The sequence below is a fragment of the Camarhynchus parvulus genome, chromosome 8 (genome assembly GCF_901933205.1).
Source record: "Camarhynchus parvulus chromosome 8, STF_HiC, whole genome shotgun sequence".
NCBI classification, from domain to species: Eukaryota; Metazoa; Chordata; class Aves; order Passeriformes; family Thraupidae; genus Camarhynchus; species Camarhynchus parvulus.
Genome location: NC_044578.1, coordinates 9,783,861 through 9,802,401, shown reverse-complemented (window position 1 = coordinate 9,802,401; position 18,541 = coordinate 9,783,861). Strand labels below are relative to the sequence as shown.

The following is an 18,541-nucleotide window of genomic DNA, read 5'->3' as shown; positions in this document are numbered from 1 at the left end:
TTTTTTTCTCTCAAACCCACAGATGCTGGTGTGGTACTTTTATCTTGTATCTGTGGATGCTCCTAACAAGTAAACAACTGTTTCTAGTGGACAGTGGCCTGGTATTTAAAGCTAAATCAGGCAGTTTCAGAGAAAGGAAGCCCATCTCTGCTTCGAAACTGGAAAAAAAAGCTGAAAGGAAACTTTTTTTAATAGAGCCGAAGAGGTTGAAACTTTTCTCAAAGTTCAGAAGTCAGAACTTACCATGTACACAGTAAGAATGTTCTATCATCTAGTTTTGTACTGCTTGTAGCTACTTCAGTATGTAATATTTAATCAGAATTTGGTTATTCAGGTTAATAGGAGGCTCATTAATCTCGAGCTTCATGATGTGATAGTTCACTATAACACCTCTGATGAGCATTTGGAGTTTCATTTAGAAGAAGATCTGCTTGAACAAAATAGCAAAAAGGTTTAGAGTGTGTTGATAGAAAACACTTTGCTTGAATTTGAAGCCCTCCATATCTAGTGTAGTCTTAAGCAAATAGAAGCTACTGATCCAGAACTTCGATAAGTTAGACATAGGTGAATTTAGACCTAGTCTAACAATTTTTAAATATCAACCCAGAGGGCCAAAAAACTGCAAACTCCAGAAAGTCTGGTAAGCCATAGGACAAAGAAAGGAGTTACCTTGCACCAGTGACAGGTAACTGCTGGCAGGTGCTCACTCTGCACTCCAGGATGAGTGCAGGAAGTGCTGGCGGGCAGACACAGAGTTCAGATGGCCCAGATACACGAGCTGCTGCTCTGTGGGGACTTGTTTGTGTGACCAAGGTCCCTGGAGTCAAGGATGTCAAACTGTTCCTTTATCATAGTTGGATAGCTAGGGCTAAGCTCTCTCCTTCCACCTTTTTTCAGGCCAGCAGTTAAGGTGCAGTCACTTTATTTTAAATATTTTTTTAAGTCTGAATCAGACTTGTGAAATTGGTGTTGTGGAGTCCTTCAGCGTGAGATGAAGCTCTCAGTGAGAGCGTGCTCTGCTGAGCTGGCTCAGTATTGCTTTGTGCTTTTGTCTCTGACCCAAAACAGGGCTGCAGCACAGTCTGGGTAGACTGTGGTCTCCTTTTGGGAGCTCTTCTTGGCCTGGGTTGTTGGATTTTTTTGTGAACCTGTGCTCATCTGAAGGGAGGCAGGTAGTTTTGTACAGCATTTGCATTGTTTTTGCTGGATGTTTTACTCTTCTTTATGTACCTTTTGTGGTACAGCCATATTCCAAATGAATGAATATATGTGCTGCCCTAATAATGCTGGGGTTTGCTGTCTGTTCTCTTCTTCACTCTGAGATGAAGAGGGTCCAGATGTCAGGGAGCTGGGTGCAGAAATTCAGGTGGAGTGCTTTGGGTCCCAAAGAAGATCAGATTAGATCAGGACTGGTTCCTTCTGACCTTAGCTTTTTGTAACTAATTACTGCTGTTCTCAGAAGATACCTGTAGTGATGTCTGGTCCAGGCTGCACCCAGCCACGTGGTTGGGTGGTTTCTACTGCTCCTTTGTCTGCATGTGTCTTTACATTTGTACTTTTGAACACTGGCTGCTTTCTAGTTTCTTCCTCCCCATTTGTTTGTACTGAAATAATTGCAGTATTTGTAAGCTATGCCACCTTATTGTTGAGTAATTTGAGCAGTAATGCTTTAGATGGAGAACACTGGAGTGCTTTAGAGAAAAAAAACTCTTATTTATCTATATCTCATGTTTTAATGAGCTTCTAATCGATCATGCAACTTTAGTTTCCTAATCCTGATTATTTTACATGAACAGAAGTTGTGTAGGACTTGTCCAAGGACAACTGGCTCTTTGTTTCATATTCTCATTGACACACTGCAGAAACTTAAGATATAGCAAATGCAGTCTGTCAAATAAAAATCTATTTCATTTGTTTTATCATGTTTTATGTGTACTTTTCAATATTGTTGTAACAGTTTATCTTGGTGTTTCTGTCAAGCATTTATGAGCTGAGTTCTAGAAGCACTTCTGGAAACTCCTCCCATAAAAAGGGCTCACAGTGTTTGCTCTTCTTTCACATTGTCCTTGACTCTAATCTTGGCTGCCCAGGCTGTTTATGACTCAGTCTTGTTTGGACCTTGATGTCTCCCATCCTGTTGTGTTCATTTGGGAATGTGCAAAAAGAGCTAAGGGAAGACAAGGTAGAGAGGGAAATGTCTTCTGTGAGCTTCTGTTGGCCTGGCCACAACATGATTAGGTCCTGATAGCAACATGGTTCACATGTACCTGACTGGCCAGAATTTTAATCCTGTAAGTCAAACCTGTGACTTAAATTGAGCTGTAAGTAAGGCAAATGCATTTTCAAGCTCAGGAGCAGGAGATTAATGTTCTGTCTGTTAGGCTCTTGGTTGAGTGTTTGTATCACAACTTCCCTGTCAGCCTCAGTGAGTCAATCCTGTGCCTCTCACCTGTGCTAAACTCACTTTCCAGAGGTTGTGTCCTTGTGAACCCAGGCATATGAGGTGCTGATTCCTGATGAACCTGTGTGACAAAGGAAGCATTTCTTTCATTTGCCTTATTTCCAGTGTTGCCAAACTGGACACTTTAAGCCACCCTGTAAATTGATGCTTGTGGAGTTTAGCAGTGCAGAGCAGGTTAGGTAGTCATTCAAAATTAGAGGCACAAAGTTTGGCTTAGTGTATCAGAACATGGGTTCAGCAGGTTAAGTAGGTGCCAACCTCAGAGAATAGTGTCAGATTGAAGGTTGCTGAAAATCATCTGTGTGGAACTTTGACCATGCAAATCTGAAAGCTGCACTGAAACCCTTCTGTGAACTGGCCCGTAATGTTCTTTTTTGGGCAGATGAGCAGCAAATTGTACTTAAGGTCTGAAATGGATTCCTTCTTGACCATCTGTTTTCTTACTTTTGCTTCCTCTTGAGATGGCTTTTTGTACTCTGCCACTACTGCTGTTGTTCCCTTGCATCAGATGCTGTGGATGAGTTTGATCATTCACAAAAGCTTTCTGTGACAGATCTAACAAAAGTAGGTATAGCCCCTCCTCAGGACTCCTGCAGTCGATTTGCAGAGCAGGTGCTAGCTCTTGTGCTTGAATATCTTTGGTGTACGTTTAGGGTTATTTCCAAAGTTCTCAGGTGAATTGTGAACTAGGTCCTTACAAAGCTCCATTTGCACCTCCCTGAGAAGGTGAGTCCAGTTTTGGTGGTTACCCCCAGCCTGTCTCTCCAAGTAGACCGTGCAGTTTGTTGAACCACCAGCACCATGTCCTGTGCTTTTGTAGCTGGTGGGTGGGGGAGGAATAAAGCTGGATGATTTTCACTGGAAAGGAGACAAAAATGCTTCCACTTAATTTGATTGGCCTGCCATTGCAGGAGCTGCTAATGATGTCTGCATAGGACTCAGGGGACCACTCAAACTGGTGGAGGGAACCATAAGAGATATTGCTAGTAACTTAATCATGGCCTTTGATGCTGCAGGAGAGGTTGGTGCAATGTCCACTGCTAGATGCGGTGTAAGAGCACTTCTGAGGCAATTAGTGCTGTGTCCTGAAGGTGAATTTTTGCCTGGGGAGGGGACTACCAGTGAAAACTAAAATCCATTAGCTTTTCTCACAGGAAGTTTGGCTGGACTAGAGAGTAACATGATCTTTGGGCATTAATAAGGTTCAGCCTTGATGAGGAGAGCCCATTGTTAGAAAACATCCTCGGTCTCTTCTGCTAATAAGGCAGCAGTGGTGGCTTGGCTCCTTGTCTCTGCGCCTTGGGAAGGCAGGTACCAGTGTTCCCTCAGCAGCAGAGGCTCTGTTGAGTGCAGTTTGGCTCCTTCTCCAGTGCAAGCAAGCTCTCACCTTGCACAGCCCCATATTGGAGAACTACATATCAGTGAAGGGAAGAGCAGTAATTCCAAAGCCAGCACAGCTCCTAGGTTAAGTCAGAGACCATAACTGAGACCCCCTGCCCTTGCAGAGTATCCGAGTTCTTGCTCACCTCTGTGTGCTACTTTCTCACTCATCTGCTGTGGTGACTTAAACTCCCTGGGTGCCTGACGGTTTCATGTAATCTGAAAGAGAACATGCACTTGCAGCAGGAGCCATGTATAGGGTAATGTACATCTTTAAAAGTGAGGCCTCAGAGGTGCTGGAAGCCCTCTGATAGCCTAATAATAATTATTAATGCTAATAAAAACTAGTGAACTTCTCACCTTCTGGCAGAAGGTTGGAATAATAACTATAGAATCTTTGTTCAGTCAGAGGTAAGAATGGGCCAGGCTTGTGCAAAAACCTCCTTCCCTAAGTTCTGTCCTCTTTTGTACATCCAGTCCTCAACTGGCTGCATTTTTATCTTCCTGAATTATGGGAGGGAGGGAGGGAATGACTTTTTCTTTTCTTTTTTTCCTCTCCATGCTCCTGCGACAGGAGCGAGGGAGAGAGGGATTAGTGAGCTAATTAGAAATGATCGCATCTATCAACACTAATTAGCAATCCTGTGGTCTCACTTGCGTGTTCTTTTGAGCTGCTCCCCTTCGGGACAGCGGCACAATCAGCCCCTGCCTTTGGGGCCGCTCCGTCCCCGCCGCGCTGATTGGAAGTGATGGCCGGGCTGCGTGTGTCGGGCAGGGACAGCGCCGCTCGGATCTGCTTTCCAGGCTGCTCCCTCCCCGTCCCTCCTGTCACCAGGGGCACCCTTGGCCTCCGTGGGCACGACGCTGCCACTGCTAATGACCAGAGAATGAAAATGGCAGGGGGATTTGTTTTCAACACCTCTTTCCTCCGGTGGCTTTTTCACTTGTGGCATTGCAACTCAAAGGGATGCTGCTCTGCAGAGCTAAATGAGCCAAGATAGGGGCTGGCTGCTGGGTCTGGTGTAGAGCTGGAGCAGAGTGAGGTTCTTTTCCAGCTCTGCACTGACATTTCAGCAGCGGATCAGGTGCTTGTTCTGGCAGAATGGTCCCAACAATTTATCTGTAGAAGATCCAAAATAAGTTGTCTTCCTTTTGTCACTGCTACAGTGCATGGATTGGAGGATGGCAGTAAAGAAACCCTTAAAATACTAATAAATTCACCAGGCAGACTGCTCTAACTGAATTGTTTGGCCATGGGGAGTCCTACCAGAATAATTAAACTGCTCCTTCCTTGCATTTCCCTGTTAAAAACATGATGAGGTGAGAGAAATTTGTGTCTGTGATCAGGATAGAGAAGGCTTTGTTTCTGTGTTTCTCTCCAGATGGGTGTTTGCTGAGGAATGTTCAAGTCATGTCTGATTCCAGCCTCCTTCCATATTTTTTGCTGGCTCTACAGAGCTAGTGAGGCAAGGAAAGAGCATCCTAAACTTAAATGAAAGAGCCATGCTGAAGGATATAGGTATGCACTAAACCAGAACTTCAGAAATCTCTTGGGCACTAAAGCACAAGCCAGAAAGAATGTGGCTTAACTCTGCCTAAATGAGAGGGTTGTGGAACTGTCAGTGTGGTGTACCCAACACAAGGGAGAGTTGTGGAGCTTCAGCAAATAAAATTTAGAGAAACTATGAAAGCTGTGTTTTTTGAGAGTCTATGTTGTTTAAAGTGCCAGATATCAAAAACATTTTTGTTTTGGTCTCAGGTTGCTGTCTTTTACTCTAGGAATGTCACATTTGCAGAATCCTTTCCAGCATGTGTGGAGTGGAGATGTATTTTTCAGGGAGTTTTCTTACATATGTATTTAAGTGAGGAAAAACAATGCCCACGGGTTAATTTGAAGCTTTCTTAGTGCTGGAGCATGAGAGAGTATAGGGGATGATGAAGACTCCCCAATTGTGGGAAAGTGTATTCTAACTCAGAGAGTCTGAGTCCAGGGAAGCCAACAAGAAAGTCTTGAAGGAGGCCTTTCTGGTCTGTGCTGATGTGAAACTTTATAATTCACTTGATGTGTGTGCTCTAAACTAATGCACTTGAGAAAACAATCCACAGAAACTTGCCTGTACACTGGTCCTTCCCATCCTGGCATTCCAGAAGCTTTCTGTGACTCGCTGGCTGCAGGGAGCTGTTGATCCCACAGTGTTCAGGCATGAAGGCTCTCAGAGCATGCTGCAGTGCTCACAATGTCAGTAACGATTTCTGGCTAATGCAGCTTTTTGGTGGTGTCATCTCTCATTATCACATGGGCTTTCCTTGGGCTTTTTCTTGTCTCTCATTCAGAATTTTGACCTTCCTTATTAATTAAACAGTGACTTTCCTGCAGCCAGTGATTGAGTTATTCAGTAATACCTGCCTAAAGCTATCATAATAAAAGACAGAAGTTCTTTTTAATGCAAATGATTTGGTTCCAGATGTTTTGATCACATTAAACGATGGCTCAAATTAACCAGCTATTGGATTAAGCAACAGGCTACCTTGGCTGCTTTTTCTAATCATTGTGATTCCTAACATGTTTGTTTCCCAGAGCGAGCTTTTAAGAAGGCATTGTAGCTCCTAGTTTTCATGAAATAAAAGCAGTAGAGAGACAGAAGCTATCTAGCATGGGTCCTCAGTTTTTTGTAGCAAATCTCTTTCCTTTCCATAAATACTGCCTGCTACCAAAGGTGGTGCTCTGACTTGTTTGTGGTGGTCTGAGAAGGAGGTTTTCAGGTGTACAGGAGGTTTTGTGGTCCTGGAAGTGATTTTTAAAATATCTTGTCCAAGGCTGTTGGGTGCTACGTCATCCTTCCACATTCTAAGTTCTTGTAGAGAGAATAGACATGTTAAGGGGAGGACCTCAGAAGGCAAAATCCAAAACAGGGTTCAGTGGCTTGATCACTCAACTTTGAAAACAATTTCAAGTTTCCAAGAGAAAGATTTTAACCATTCTAATAACTTACCATGGGATGTGTAGCAGATATTCTCCTCCTAGTTGTTAAATTGTGAATAGCTGCCTCCGTGGAATCAGAGTGCTCAGCTGCAGGTTACAGATTTCCTCTGAAAAGTGCCAAGTAACAGTCTCTGTACTGTTCATAGAGGTCAGAATTGGGAGTTACAATGGGATTTTCCACTGTGAAATCTTACCATTTTTGCCAAGGGTTTATTATTTGGAGCTGAGCAAAGACTGGATCTACAAACTTGACATGTCTTCCTTTTCTGTTTGTTTTCTTTCCCTGGTTTCTCCATGCAGCTCGGATTGGAAAAATGAAACGGAGGAAGCAAGACGAAGGGCAGGTATGTCCCCTCTGCAGCCGGCCTCTGTCAGGATCCGAGGAGGAGATGAGTAGGCATGTGGAACAATGCCTTGCAAAGGTAGAGGCGCAACAGGATCACCAGCTGCCATTCCCTTCTCCCTACTCCCAGCTCTGTCTGTAGTTGTCCTAATGTGGGGCAAAAACTAACATTGCTGAGCTTGCAGGCAATGCTAACTGTCTCCCTAAGATCTGTAGTCACTTCTTCGTCTGGGAAGATGGATTCTTCTGGATTTTTTCTGTCCTGTTGCATTAGCAACTTTTTACTTCATGCGCTGTCCTGCTGTTATGGAATTCTAATTTGTAGATTTTAAAGGTGGAGCTATTGAAATTTATGAACCTTTTGTAGGACTTCAGGCATCCTACGTAGCACAGGAAGAACAGTTCGTTCTGATCTGTGCCTTTGACAGCATTACAATTGTTTGTTGGGTTCTTTTGTAGCAGACTGGGATTTTTAAAGGTTGCATGATCATCTTACTCCAGGGAAGTGCATTTAAGCAGAACCGTTCTCTTGCTGTTCATCCCAAAGACAGCAAGGAAGGAGAAACAGGCCCCAGGGGAGGGAGAGAGTTATGTCATAGGGCTTTTTGTTCACGTTTCTCAGGAAAAACCTTCAGTAGAGGACTTGTTGCCTCAAGTGGTGCATAGTATAAAGAGAGGTGTATTTTGATCAGTATGGCCCAAAACTACGTTACAGGAGAACACTTCTGCTAGGGGTCAAAGGAATCATGTTCCTCCATGACAGAGGAATTTTGCTTGCAAGGCAGGGGAATGCATGTTGAAATGAGCACCAGCACTGCTGTAGGGACCAGACCTTATATTTCCTTGAGTAAAAATTATGAAACTTGCAACTTGTTTTAATCTTAGGTTGTCAAGTTCTTCCAGTATCTATTTACTTCTAGTTTAGGTTAGTTGGAACAGGGATGGGAATAGAGGCTGCTGTATGCTCTTTACACTTAGCTGTCCTGGGAGCAGCCCAGCTTTTCTTCCCCATCCCATGATAAGTTATGAACCCCAAAGAGCCATTTTGTGCATCTCAACGCTCTGCCCCTGCTTTACCCCATGCAGAGAGAAGGTTCGTGCATGACTGAGGATGACTCTGTGGACATCGAGAACGAGAACGGCAACCGCTTTGAGGAGTACGAGTGGTGTGGGCAGAAGAGGATACGGGCCACTACTCTCCTGGAGGGAGGATTCCGAGGTGCGCCAGTGTTCCGGGGGCACTTGTAAATCATTCTCCTGTGGAAGTTGATCATTACCTATCTGTAAAGGGAGGGACATGGGGATTTCCCTTCTACAAAAGCCAGAATCATCAGCCTTTGCCAGAATGTACAGCAATTTCAGTTTTTTGTCCCTCTTGAGCGATGAGAGTTAAAATTTGTGCAAATCTTTAACAAAGCGTGGGGTTATTTCTTTCTCAAGAAATGTGGCTGAAGAGGGAATGGGTAGATCGTATGGGGAAAATAACATTTTATATCTCACACATAGTAAGAAATACATGGAAATATGTGAAGAGAGGGAAATAGAAATGAAATTGTAAAAATTCCCAGCCTGGAGTGACGAAAGCTGGTGTATCAGCCTCTGGTGATGTATTGGAGGTGACAGCTAAGTCGCTTTAGCACCTGCATAAAATATTAAAGGGCCAGTTGTGCATTTATCACTCCATCCCTTTTAAGGTTGATAAATGAGAATCCAGGAACCTGCTCTGCACCTCCAGCACTGCAAGCCCTTAGGGCTCTCAGACAAACACATTTTATTTTTCCTCCTTCTTTTGCTCCGTCCCTAGTGATGGGGAAATCAGTTACCAAGGAGAGAGTGAGTTATGGCAAAATTTGACCTCTTGTGAGCTTTATTGGTGAATGTAATTTTAGCTAGAAACCTGGCCCCTTTCTTACATTCAGCCCTTTGGCCTCAAAGAGGAGGATTTACTAAACTGTTCATTGGCATGAACCTCAGGCACTCACGAGAGTTTCTCTCAAGCAATCCACGTAGCGCATGCTTAATGAGAGGAGGAATGCTGGTTCCCTTCGTTCAATAAAGAGGATGGGATGTGATCTCTTCCTATATCAGCTTGGATTTTAATTTAAAATATCTCAAGGGGAAAGGCTACTGCATAAAGGAGTTGGACTTAAAAGCCAGCCGTGTGCTCTGCTAAAACCAGGCACTCCTGATCTGCTTTTGCTTTCCTCTGAAATTAAATTGTAGCTGGGTTATAGCAGAGCAGATGATAAGGAGCAGCTTCTTTGGGCTTTAAAGGACCTCCTGTGAAGCTCATGCTATTACATGCTGTGTCAGTAGCCTAACTTTTTTGTGAGTGCATGGAGAGTTGTGTCTGTGCATGATTCCACATAGAGGCCTGATGAGACCATGCAAGATCTTAGACTATGTTCATGTACCATAGACACTACAGTCTGAAGCAGGGAAGCATGGGATGTCTGTGTGCCTCTGTTGTTGTCATCACTGCTAGTCCTTGTTAGAAAAAGCTGTTAAGTTCATTTCTTCCCCTTTTTTTGTGCTTGAGTGGTTTCTTCCTTCATCCCCACCAAACACCTGCATTTGAGGAGAGCACGCTCTTCCATTTCTTTGGTGTGGACATGGTGCTATCTTCAACTGGTAAATGTTCCCAGTTGCTTTTGAGTTAATTCACTGAAGTGTGATCTGAATCTTCCCCGTTACCTTGGTCATATTGGAGACCCTCTTTCAAATGAGGCTTCAGGTGGACAGTTTGTCTGCAATTGCTCTAGTTAGGTTGGGTAAATGTTTTTCCTAACAACTTTCTACCTAGTATTTTGGGATAATCAGACAATATGTACAGGGTATCTACCTGCTCTGTGCAAGAAGTTGTAAAATTTGGAAAGCCAGAGCAAAGCTGGAGTGATCTCCTACAGCTGGCTGATTGCATTTATTTTTAATTAAGTTACACTTTTTCATGCTCTCTTTTGTGGCTTTCCTATTGTTGTCTCTGACTGCTGCATTCATGGGTCTCCATCACTCAGGACTGCTATGTGCACTCTCAGGTAACCTTAAGGTGACTGTCTTTCTTCTTTTGCTGCCAGTGTTGGCTCTTGCCAGACAGAATTCTTAATTTACAGCCCTGAAGCACAGCACAACGTTTTGTAGATGCTTTCTAATGCTTAAAACTGCTTTGTCTGGAGTTGGCAAGGCCCTCGTTAACCCCTGTCACCTGAGGCTTTGCATTTGGCTCTGTTCCCTTTGCTGAGAAGTAGCAGTGATGTGGAAATCAAATGTCTTTTATAATGCCAGACAGCCTTTACCAGGCTACAGGGATGTCACCAATGTCTAAAGAGATGACATGGGGAAATACATAAAACCGGAGGGGAAAATAGATGGCCATGTGTCTCATTAATTTCAGTTTTAATGGTGTGTTGCTTTGAGGAGATGTCACAGCGGGGTGAAGGGGGAGCAGGACACTGTGGCCACTGTGTGTTGCATGCAAGTCCATTGGGCAGCATTACAGCAGCGTCTCAAACTTAACAGAGATCCTGGCTTTTTTTATCATTTTTGGTTAGGGGACAAGGTTCATATCACTCTCCACATGAGGAAAATTCTTTGCCAATTATATAGGAAATGCTGACAGATTCTCAGTTGGAGTAAGGTTGAGAGACCTTAGGGTTTTTCTTCCTAAAAACAGAAGCATCAGGGGAATAAGCAGCCCTGTTTGGGTTTTCTGGAAGATGGTCTAAAACGTAGAAGCAACCACAGGCTGAAACTCTGACTTGTAAAGTTCCTAGGATGACACTTTCCTGCTTCCAGAGCACTTGCAGGAAAAACTTGCTCTTCTGACCTGAGGAGCTGTCTTAGAAGCTGGAAATTGTCTTCTCTGTTGGTGTTACAGCTACAAGCCCCCAGTCAGGTCTAGTGTGGCAGAGCCATAGCACACCTACTTGTCTGCCACAGTTTGGCATACCTGAGGCAGCTGGTGGAAAGAACAGGCTGTGGCAGCAAGTAGGAATATGACCTGAGAAGTGCAGGCATCAGTGTGTTTTCTCGGAAGCTGTTGGGTTTGGTGAAGGATTTCAGACAGGAAATATTTAGTACTTCTAGCTGTCCTCCTGGCTTCTTAAAATTTGCTATCATTCAATTTGCTGTCCAAAACTGGAAAGATGTAAGGTGTAAATTAAGATTATTGGCAATTATATAGGGTTTGGACGCACTTTGTTTCAGCAGAGGTCCTGCTTGAAGCAGGGGTTTGTAGGAGAGTTTGTGGTTCTGTTTGGGGGTAGGTGCAGAATAATACCAGCATGAAATACCAAACTCCATTTAAATCAAGTGTGTACTTCAAAGTGTAAAACTGTACTGATAAAATAATCAGATATTCCCCTGCCTCGGTACAGTGTCACAAGACTAAAATTTCTCTTTAAATACCTGAACATTCAGTAACTATCTCTCCCCACGTCTCTGAATCATCTCCCTCTGAAGCTCTTTGTTGCACAGGATTATTTCATGCCACCTTTAATGAGTTTCTGTGTTTAGGATGCCAACAAGGCTTCGCAAGTGAAAGCGTCAAGTGGCTTTGTCTCTGATGTGGGGTTTGTTAGGGTTTTTTTAATGTTCAACATATTTGTAGCAATTCTTCTATTCCAGTCCAGAATGGATGCACGTTACCCTCGGTGTTTACACTGTAAGGTTATCCCTTTAAAGAATTCCTGAGGGAAGTTCAAAAGGTTTTTTTTTTCTTTGAAAGATTCAGTGTCTCTTTTTGTGTGTATGTTTCTTACTTGAAAGAAGGGAAGGGAGGGGGGGAAGTGGAAAAAAAGTGCTTTATCTGAAAAGAATCACATCAGCTTCACACTGATAGAAGCTGCTGTCATCTCTTAAACGGCTTAGCACAGTCAAAAGGCAAGAGGACTTAAAACAGTGTCTTACACAGGGATCGATGGGTGGAACACATAACTCGTAACTGCAAAAAAAAAAGCAGCTCGGGGGGAGAGATAACGGTAATGATTGCATTGAGGGAAGCTTGAGGGAGGCTTGTTCTTTGTAACACAGCTTCAAAGGTGTCTGGACTGGTGCCTAAGCAAACTGTCCTGTGAAGTTGCTGCTCTGTAGGACTAGGGAAGGCGGGGGGGGGGGGATGCTTGCACCCTTCTGTTTCTTAACAGATGGGACAAAGATTAGTAAATGCCAGGTTAGCGGTTCCCTTCTGCTGCCTCAGATTTGAGGAGAGGATTTTGTCACTTGGTCCCTTTTGGTCCGTTGTGGGAGGCAGCTTGCCCAGGAGAGGGGATGGAGCAGAGCAGGGCTGGGGCGGCTGGGGAGCTGGGTGTTGGGCGGGATGTCAGTTTATCGATCGCACCTCAGTCAGGAGAGCTGCGGGCGCAGTGCTCTGAGCACGAGCGGCAGCGTGCTTAATGTGATTGAAAGGCAGTTAAAATGGCGGTGACCTTTTCAGGGGGAATTAGATTGCCTGCCAAGAGTGGTTAGAGGGAGTGATAACGCCAGCTTGAGGAAGCTGTCCAGTCTGCTTCAAAGGGAGAGAGACAGGGAAAGCAAGCTGGCAGCAAGTACCATTTAAAGCACGAACCGTGCGGTCTGATAGAACAGAGATTGCTGTCCTCTTTAGATATGAAAGAATTGAAGAATTGTAGCTAAGTTCTCTCCACCCGCCCCATCCTCCTCTTCTCCCGTCCAGCTCCCCCACCAAAAAGCCTTCCTCTAGGTGCAGTAGCAAGCCAGTCACCACTGCTCTTCTCAGTTTCTTTTGCTTTGGCAGATCAGTTGCATCAAAAATAACACAGAAGAGAGAAAGACTTTAAAAATGCTAAAATGGCAAGCAGAGCATTTTCAGGGAATGATACTTTCTTAGAAAGATCAACATGACAAGGATCTGCCTGATAGATTGTGATACTCTTGAAGGAGAAACACACAGGGATTACTTAACTCTGAAGTTTCTCTTTATTTTTCTGGTATTTCTTTTTATTTCTCCATGCAGCCCTTCTCCCAAGCTAGCAAAGGGCTTGGCGCTATTTGCTAATGTCTTACCAAGGGAAAAGAATAGCACAACTAAGTGTATGCATAGAGGGACTTGGTAAAGCCTTTATAAGCTGTAGCAAACTACAGTTATCCTTGGGGGTCCATTTGCATTGGATCTCATGTCGTGTACAATTAGGGCAGCTGCCTGGAAAGTAGGACTGTATTAAAATGCTTAAAAGTTTCTAGCAAATGGCTGAAGTCCTCCCACTGCCAGCTTTCTATCAACACAGAATCAATATATGCTTCAGTTTGAGCAGCAAATGTTGTAGGCCAGCCTTTGTCCAGTGTGGGTTAGTTGTTCCAGAAAGAGCATTGGGGCAGTAGCTGTATGCTCCTCCAGTTTGTTCTCCTTTTAAGTCCCTGCAGCATTAGAATCATTCTTTCATGTGTGAGGTCCTGGCCTCAGAATCTAAATAGATACTTTTTAGTTCTCCTACCTCAACAACAGGTTTTTGTGATTACAGTGACTTCTTGGATCTGGTAACTGCCTGGCAGAAAGCTCCAAATAGAGAGGGAAAACTTGCTTGTGCTTCTCTGTGCAATTTCATGAAAATGGAACTCTACAACAAAACTTTTAAAATCTGTGTTTGACAAGTATGTGGAAACTGAAGCAGGGAGAAGCATCTTCTCTAGTGTTAAAAAGATAGTAGCAGAGCTGGTGACAAACCTTTAAAGTCTTGCTCTGGAATCTCACCTAGTAGGCAGCTGTGCCCTCTTTTTCAGATAAAATATAATGAGACATACAGGGAGCTTCAAGAGGCAAGGAGACTTCCTTTTTTTCATGTCAGGAGAGTCAGGCTGCATTTGAGGTTATACTGGTAAGAGGGTATAAACTGATCTATTCAAATGCAGCAAAAGCATTTGAGCTCAACAGTAAATGTGTGTCTTCTCTTAAGAGGCTGTGTGGGAAATGGAAGATGTCACTGGTATATTTAGGCCTTTTGGAAGAGTGGTCTAGTAACTAGAATCATCGTTGCTGCTGCTGTGTAGATGAGCCAGAATACATTCCTTTTACCCTGGTAAGCTAAAGCAAACTTCAGCTTGGGTGCAAGAGCAGTCTGTGTTAAGAGTACAGGGAATCTGTGCTGAAATGAAATTCTTAATCTTCCTGCCATTTAGCAAGAGCTCAATCCCATGCATTTCTCTGCCATGTTTCCAGTGTCAGCGTCTCTTTCTAAGGTGAATGTGTCTGTACATCTGAGCATCTTTCCCAGCCTCTCAGCCCTTGAATTTTAGCCTTCCTATGTTTGGGTTGCTGCCTTCTGCTGGTCACTTCTACCTTCTGTAAGGTTCCAAGTGGGCAAGATGTACAAATTCCATGTTTCTCAAGTGCTTAGTCTGTGCCTTATGCCCCTTGTAGAGGGCTGCTGAGCTCCAGAGCACTTGTGTCCCTTACCTCAGCTCTTGTGTAAAAGTGGTAATCCTGGTAATCCCTCCATTGCAGAAGCACAGTAATTCGGATCAGTCTGATGGAATAGCTCAACCACTTCTTAACAGTTGCACCTCTCTCTTTTGAGAGCAGGTACTTGCCCATAAGGTAATAGTTGACCTAAAAATGCTAACAAAGTCTATTTGCATAGTGTTAAATACAGTAATCACATGGGCTGCACCTGATTCTTTCTCTGTAGTTTGTGTCTGCATATATAATTTGAAGGATGTGGTTAATAAATATCTCTTAAGTATTTTCCTGTATATTAATATCATAAGTTGACTCCAGTGAGCCAGAAAAACAGATCAGAATAGTATGTGATTTAAGAAGGAAAAAACCTCTCACCTTAAGTGCAAAAGCCAGCGTGACCTGCCATGTAACTGATGTCCAGTGTCATGTGTGTTTGAAGTTCACATAATTCTTCAGGGAACACCATTTCCTTCATTTTGGAACACAAAGTAATCAATGGGACTTAGCAAAGTAAAAATAATTTTAACTGGAAAAAAAGAAATTGGTGAAGATAGCCATTAAAATTCCTCATTGCTGATTGTATATTTTTGTTAACTTGAATGCATACAAAAATAAAATAATCTAATTTTTATATTCCAACTGCTAGAATGCATTAGCTGAAAGGAGCACAATCAAGTAAACCTTGCTGGTTGATTTATGTAACACCAACAGCCACTCTAACCAGGAGAAGATTTTCTGCAGGAAGAAGTGGAATTCTTTCCCTTTTCCAGTATTACATATTATAGTTGGGGGATGAAAAGGGATGTCTGTCAGCCCCTTCCTAGAGGAAGGAAGCGGGGAAAAAATGAAAACAGAAAATGCAGTTGTAACACCAGCTTAGCAGGGGGAGTAAAGGAGCAGGTAGAGCACCTGAAACTACTCCTTTTTAGAAGCAGACTGTGTTTCAGTTGACAGTTCCTTTAAACTTCAGGTTTTGTAGATCTCGGACATTAGTTGCTCTGCAATCCAGTTTTCTACTGGTCTGTTAGGTGTAGTTTTGAAAATCCCAGCCTTAAGGTAGTAATCTGATACATTTTTAATTTTTTTCCCTTCAAGGGTCTGCAGTTTTTGCTAGAGCTGCAACCTACTTCTTGGACACTCAGGTCAGACTTGAGCTTTAAGCACACAATAGTTGATTGACGTGATTTTAATAGCATTTTAGAATACAGTTGTTAAGTCAGGGGCAGTGAGATGTTCCTAAAGGAAAAAGGGAGCACAGGTCTCAATGGCTCTGAACAGCTCCTGTCTCCGCGTGTCGTCTCCTGCACGCGGCGGTGGAGCGCATTATCGAGTAGTGCCCGGAAAGTGGCTAACTGCGTTTGACACACGCCAACTCCCTGCCTCCACACTGGATAATTGCATTGTCAACTGTTCAGCAAAGTGGCAGGTGACACTGCAGCCAGATTGATTGTCCTACTATGGAGGCTCCCAAGACTGTCAGCCACCCAATCGATAGAGTTTACACAAGACACTGTGACTGCATCTGTAACTAATTTCAGTTTGAACCTCGCAAGATGCGGCTGTCCCTGTTTCCTGGCCTCTCTTCTTTGCTTGCATCTTCTCCCCGGACAAGGAAGTTGTTTTTCCATGAAAGCCCGGTTTTATTTCCTGTTTTGGAGCTGGAAGTGAAGAAATCAATGGTGTGTTTTGTGGTTTCAGAGTTGAGGGCATTACAGCACATGGCTAACTAGCAGCTACAGTTTTGCAATCAATAGACTGATCAATTGATTAAATTAGCACTGATTTTTCTTTCTTCTTTCCAGCCTAGAAAAGAATTAGTTTGGGAGGAAAAGCACATGTGTTTGGCCTATGAAATTTAGCCTTTGGTTTTTCCACTCCTTGGTTGCCTTTCCCCCATGAATACAATCTCTGTGCTCATCATTATTTAAAGCAAACTGCATTGAGCCCCGCCACTGGCAGCAGCCTGCTGTAAGCCAGGGTGTCACATTCAGCTGTTCACCAGCCTTGCAGCTTCATGCTCGGCTGCCTTAGAAAAGTCATCCTCTGAGCTCTGCTGTGCTGCTTTATTATTGGCAAAGTTGCGACATTCCTGTGATCCCTGTCAGTGGTGCTTATTGATCCAGTGATGTGAATCTGCTTAGTGATTCAAGATTACTTTAATTCTCCCTCTTCCTTTTTTGTTTGTTTCTGCCCTCTCCCCAGGGGAACAAAACCTTTCAGATCCACCTTTTCCCTAACTGTGGAAAACGAGCTGTAGCTGCAAAGACCATGGCTGTTGCTGCTGCTTTTGCAGTTCAGCTCCAGGTTTTGAAGAGCAGCCTTTGAGATAGACATGAGGCTGTTCTCACCTTTCTGTATCACATCAGCACAACGCTCTAGGAGGCAGCCATGAATTGTTAAACCAGATCAGACCTTTGGTCCAGTCCGAGTGTGTTTTCCCCTCTGCAGCCATAGTCTGTACCTGATGGGTTACAGGAGACACAAAAGACGTCTCTGGAATACTCCTCAATGCTGCAAAGGGTGGGGAAGCCTCTTCTGAGCCTTGCAGCAGCTGGCTCTTACCCTGTACAGCAGTGCTTGCCTGCCCTTTGTTCAGCATGCTGCTGCAAAATTATGGTAATGGTCATAAAATTATATGGCCCCTTTCCTTAAAGGCAGCTGTTTCTGTGATCTGTTAGCAAAGATCCCTGTAAGCATCCACACTGGTAAGCAGTCAGGGCTCTGACAGCCCATTTGTGCCCCTGTGGTAGCTAATAGACAGCATCAGATGGATGCATCTGCTGTTTCAGGTGTGTGCTGTAACAACACAGTTGGGTGTCAGTTTTCCAGGTAAATCACCATTTAGCTTTAAATGGATCTGGCTCCAGAGAAATAAAACTCTTGTTTTGCAAGCAGCTTTTCTTGGCTTTTAAATGTCATTTTTTTTCTGCAACAGGCTGGGAACATCACCAGAACTATTCTATCCCTGTTGATGCTAGGAAAAAGTGGGGGAACAATTTCACTGTTGAAAAATAAGGCTGGGGAGGCATTATGGATCTGTAGAAAGACCTGTGTTCAACATGGTCTCATCTTTGCTTTCCTCTCATTTTCAAGAATTTTTAGTGGCTTTCTCTGTCTTCCCAGATGTCTCTTACAATAAAATGGCATCTATGCCACCCTGTCCTCCTAGTATTAGTTTGGGATACTTCAGCAGATGATGGAATAAACCCAGTTTAGAGCCATTCTTGGAAGTATGTGAGGCCTGGCCGTGAGTCTGCATAAACTAGTTTTATTGCCTTCCTTGTTTTTACTCTCCAAGAAGGCAACGAGTGCCATTTCGATAAGAAAATAGAGTGAACGTGCTGGAAAGGGAGGTTGTACAGAAGGGGGTCACTGCAGGGAGTGTAATTAGCAAAGGCTGCAGTTCTGCAGATTTATGGGAGGCTTTTCTTCTTTCCTGAGCACATGTATGCTACCTGCAAACAGAATGAATGCCTCTTCCCAGCCAAAATAGGCCCCAGTAGAGCTCCAGGCCTCTAAGATGGATTTGAGTTTAGACCCATTTATGGAATTCACACAAAATTTGGGATTTCTAGAATATTTCTAGTATCGATTTTTTTACACACACATGCACACACACTCTCCCATTCCTTGGGGCCAAGCTGGAGAAAAGTTAGTCATCCAGGTGAGTTTGATCCTCTGCATGAGCAGTATCTCATAGCTGCATTGACAATGGTGGTGTAAATAATAATACTGACATCTTAGTTTAATACTGACATCTTAGTTTTCTTCCCTGGCTTTCTTTGGAGTGATAATGAAATATAAACATATAATTAAATGTATACAGACCAGCTGGTCACCAAAACTGATCTGCCTAGGTAGGAGTTGAGGAGCAGAGGGGGGGCACAGTAGGTCTGTGTTTTCCTACCTGTGCTCACGAAATTAGGGTGGGGTTGTTTGGGTCTGCAGTGCTCTGGTTGTGTT

At 43.6% G+C, this 18,541-nt stretch overlaps 1 protein-coding gene across 6 annotated transcripts in view; it reads left to right on the top strand.

Moving 5' to 3' along the window:
• The window catches only part of RNF220 (ring finger protein 220), a 217,715-nt gene that overhangs the window by 163,043 nt on the left and 36,131 nt on the right, over positions 1 to 18,541 (top strand). For 4 of the 6 annotated variants that reach the window (XM_030953260.1, XM_030953261.1, XM_030953258.1 and 1 more), the window contains 2 exons: positions 7,125 to 7,246; positions 8,254 to 8,386. In XM_030953260.1, the coding sequence (XP_030809120.1) occupies positions 7,125 to 7,246; positions 8,254 to 8,386 (255 nt within the window). The remainder of the gene's footprint in view (positions 1 to 7,124; positions 7,247 to 8,253; positions 8,387 to 18,541) is intronic. The other 2 variants (XM_030953262.1, XM_030953259.1) reach the window with 1 other exon arrangement.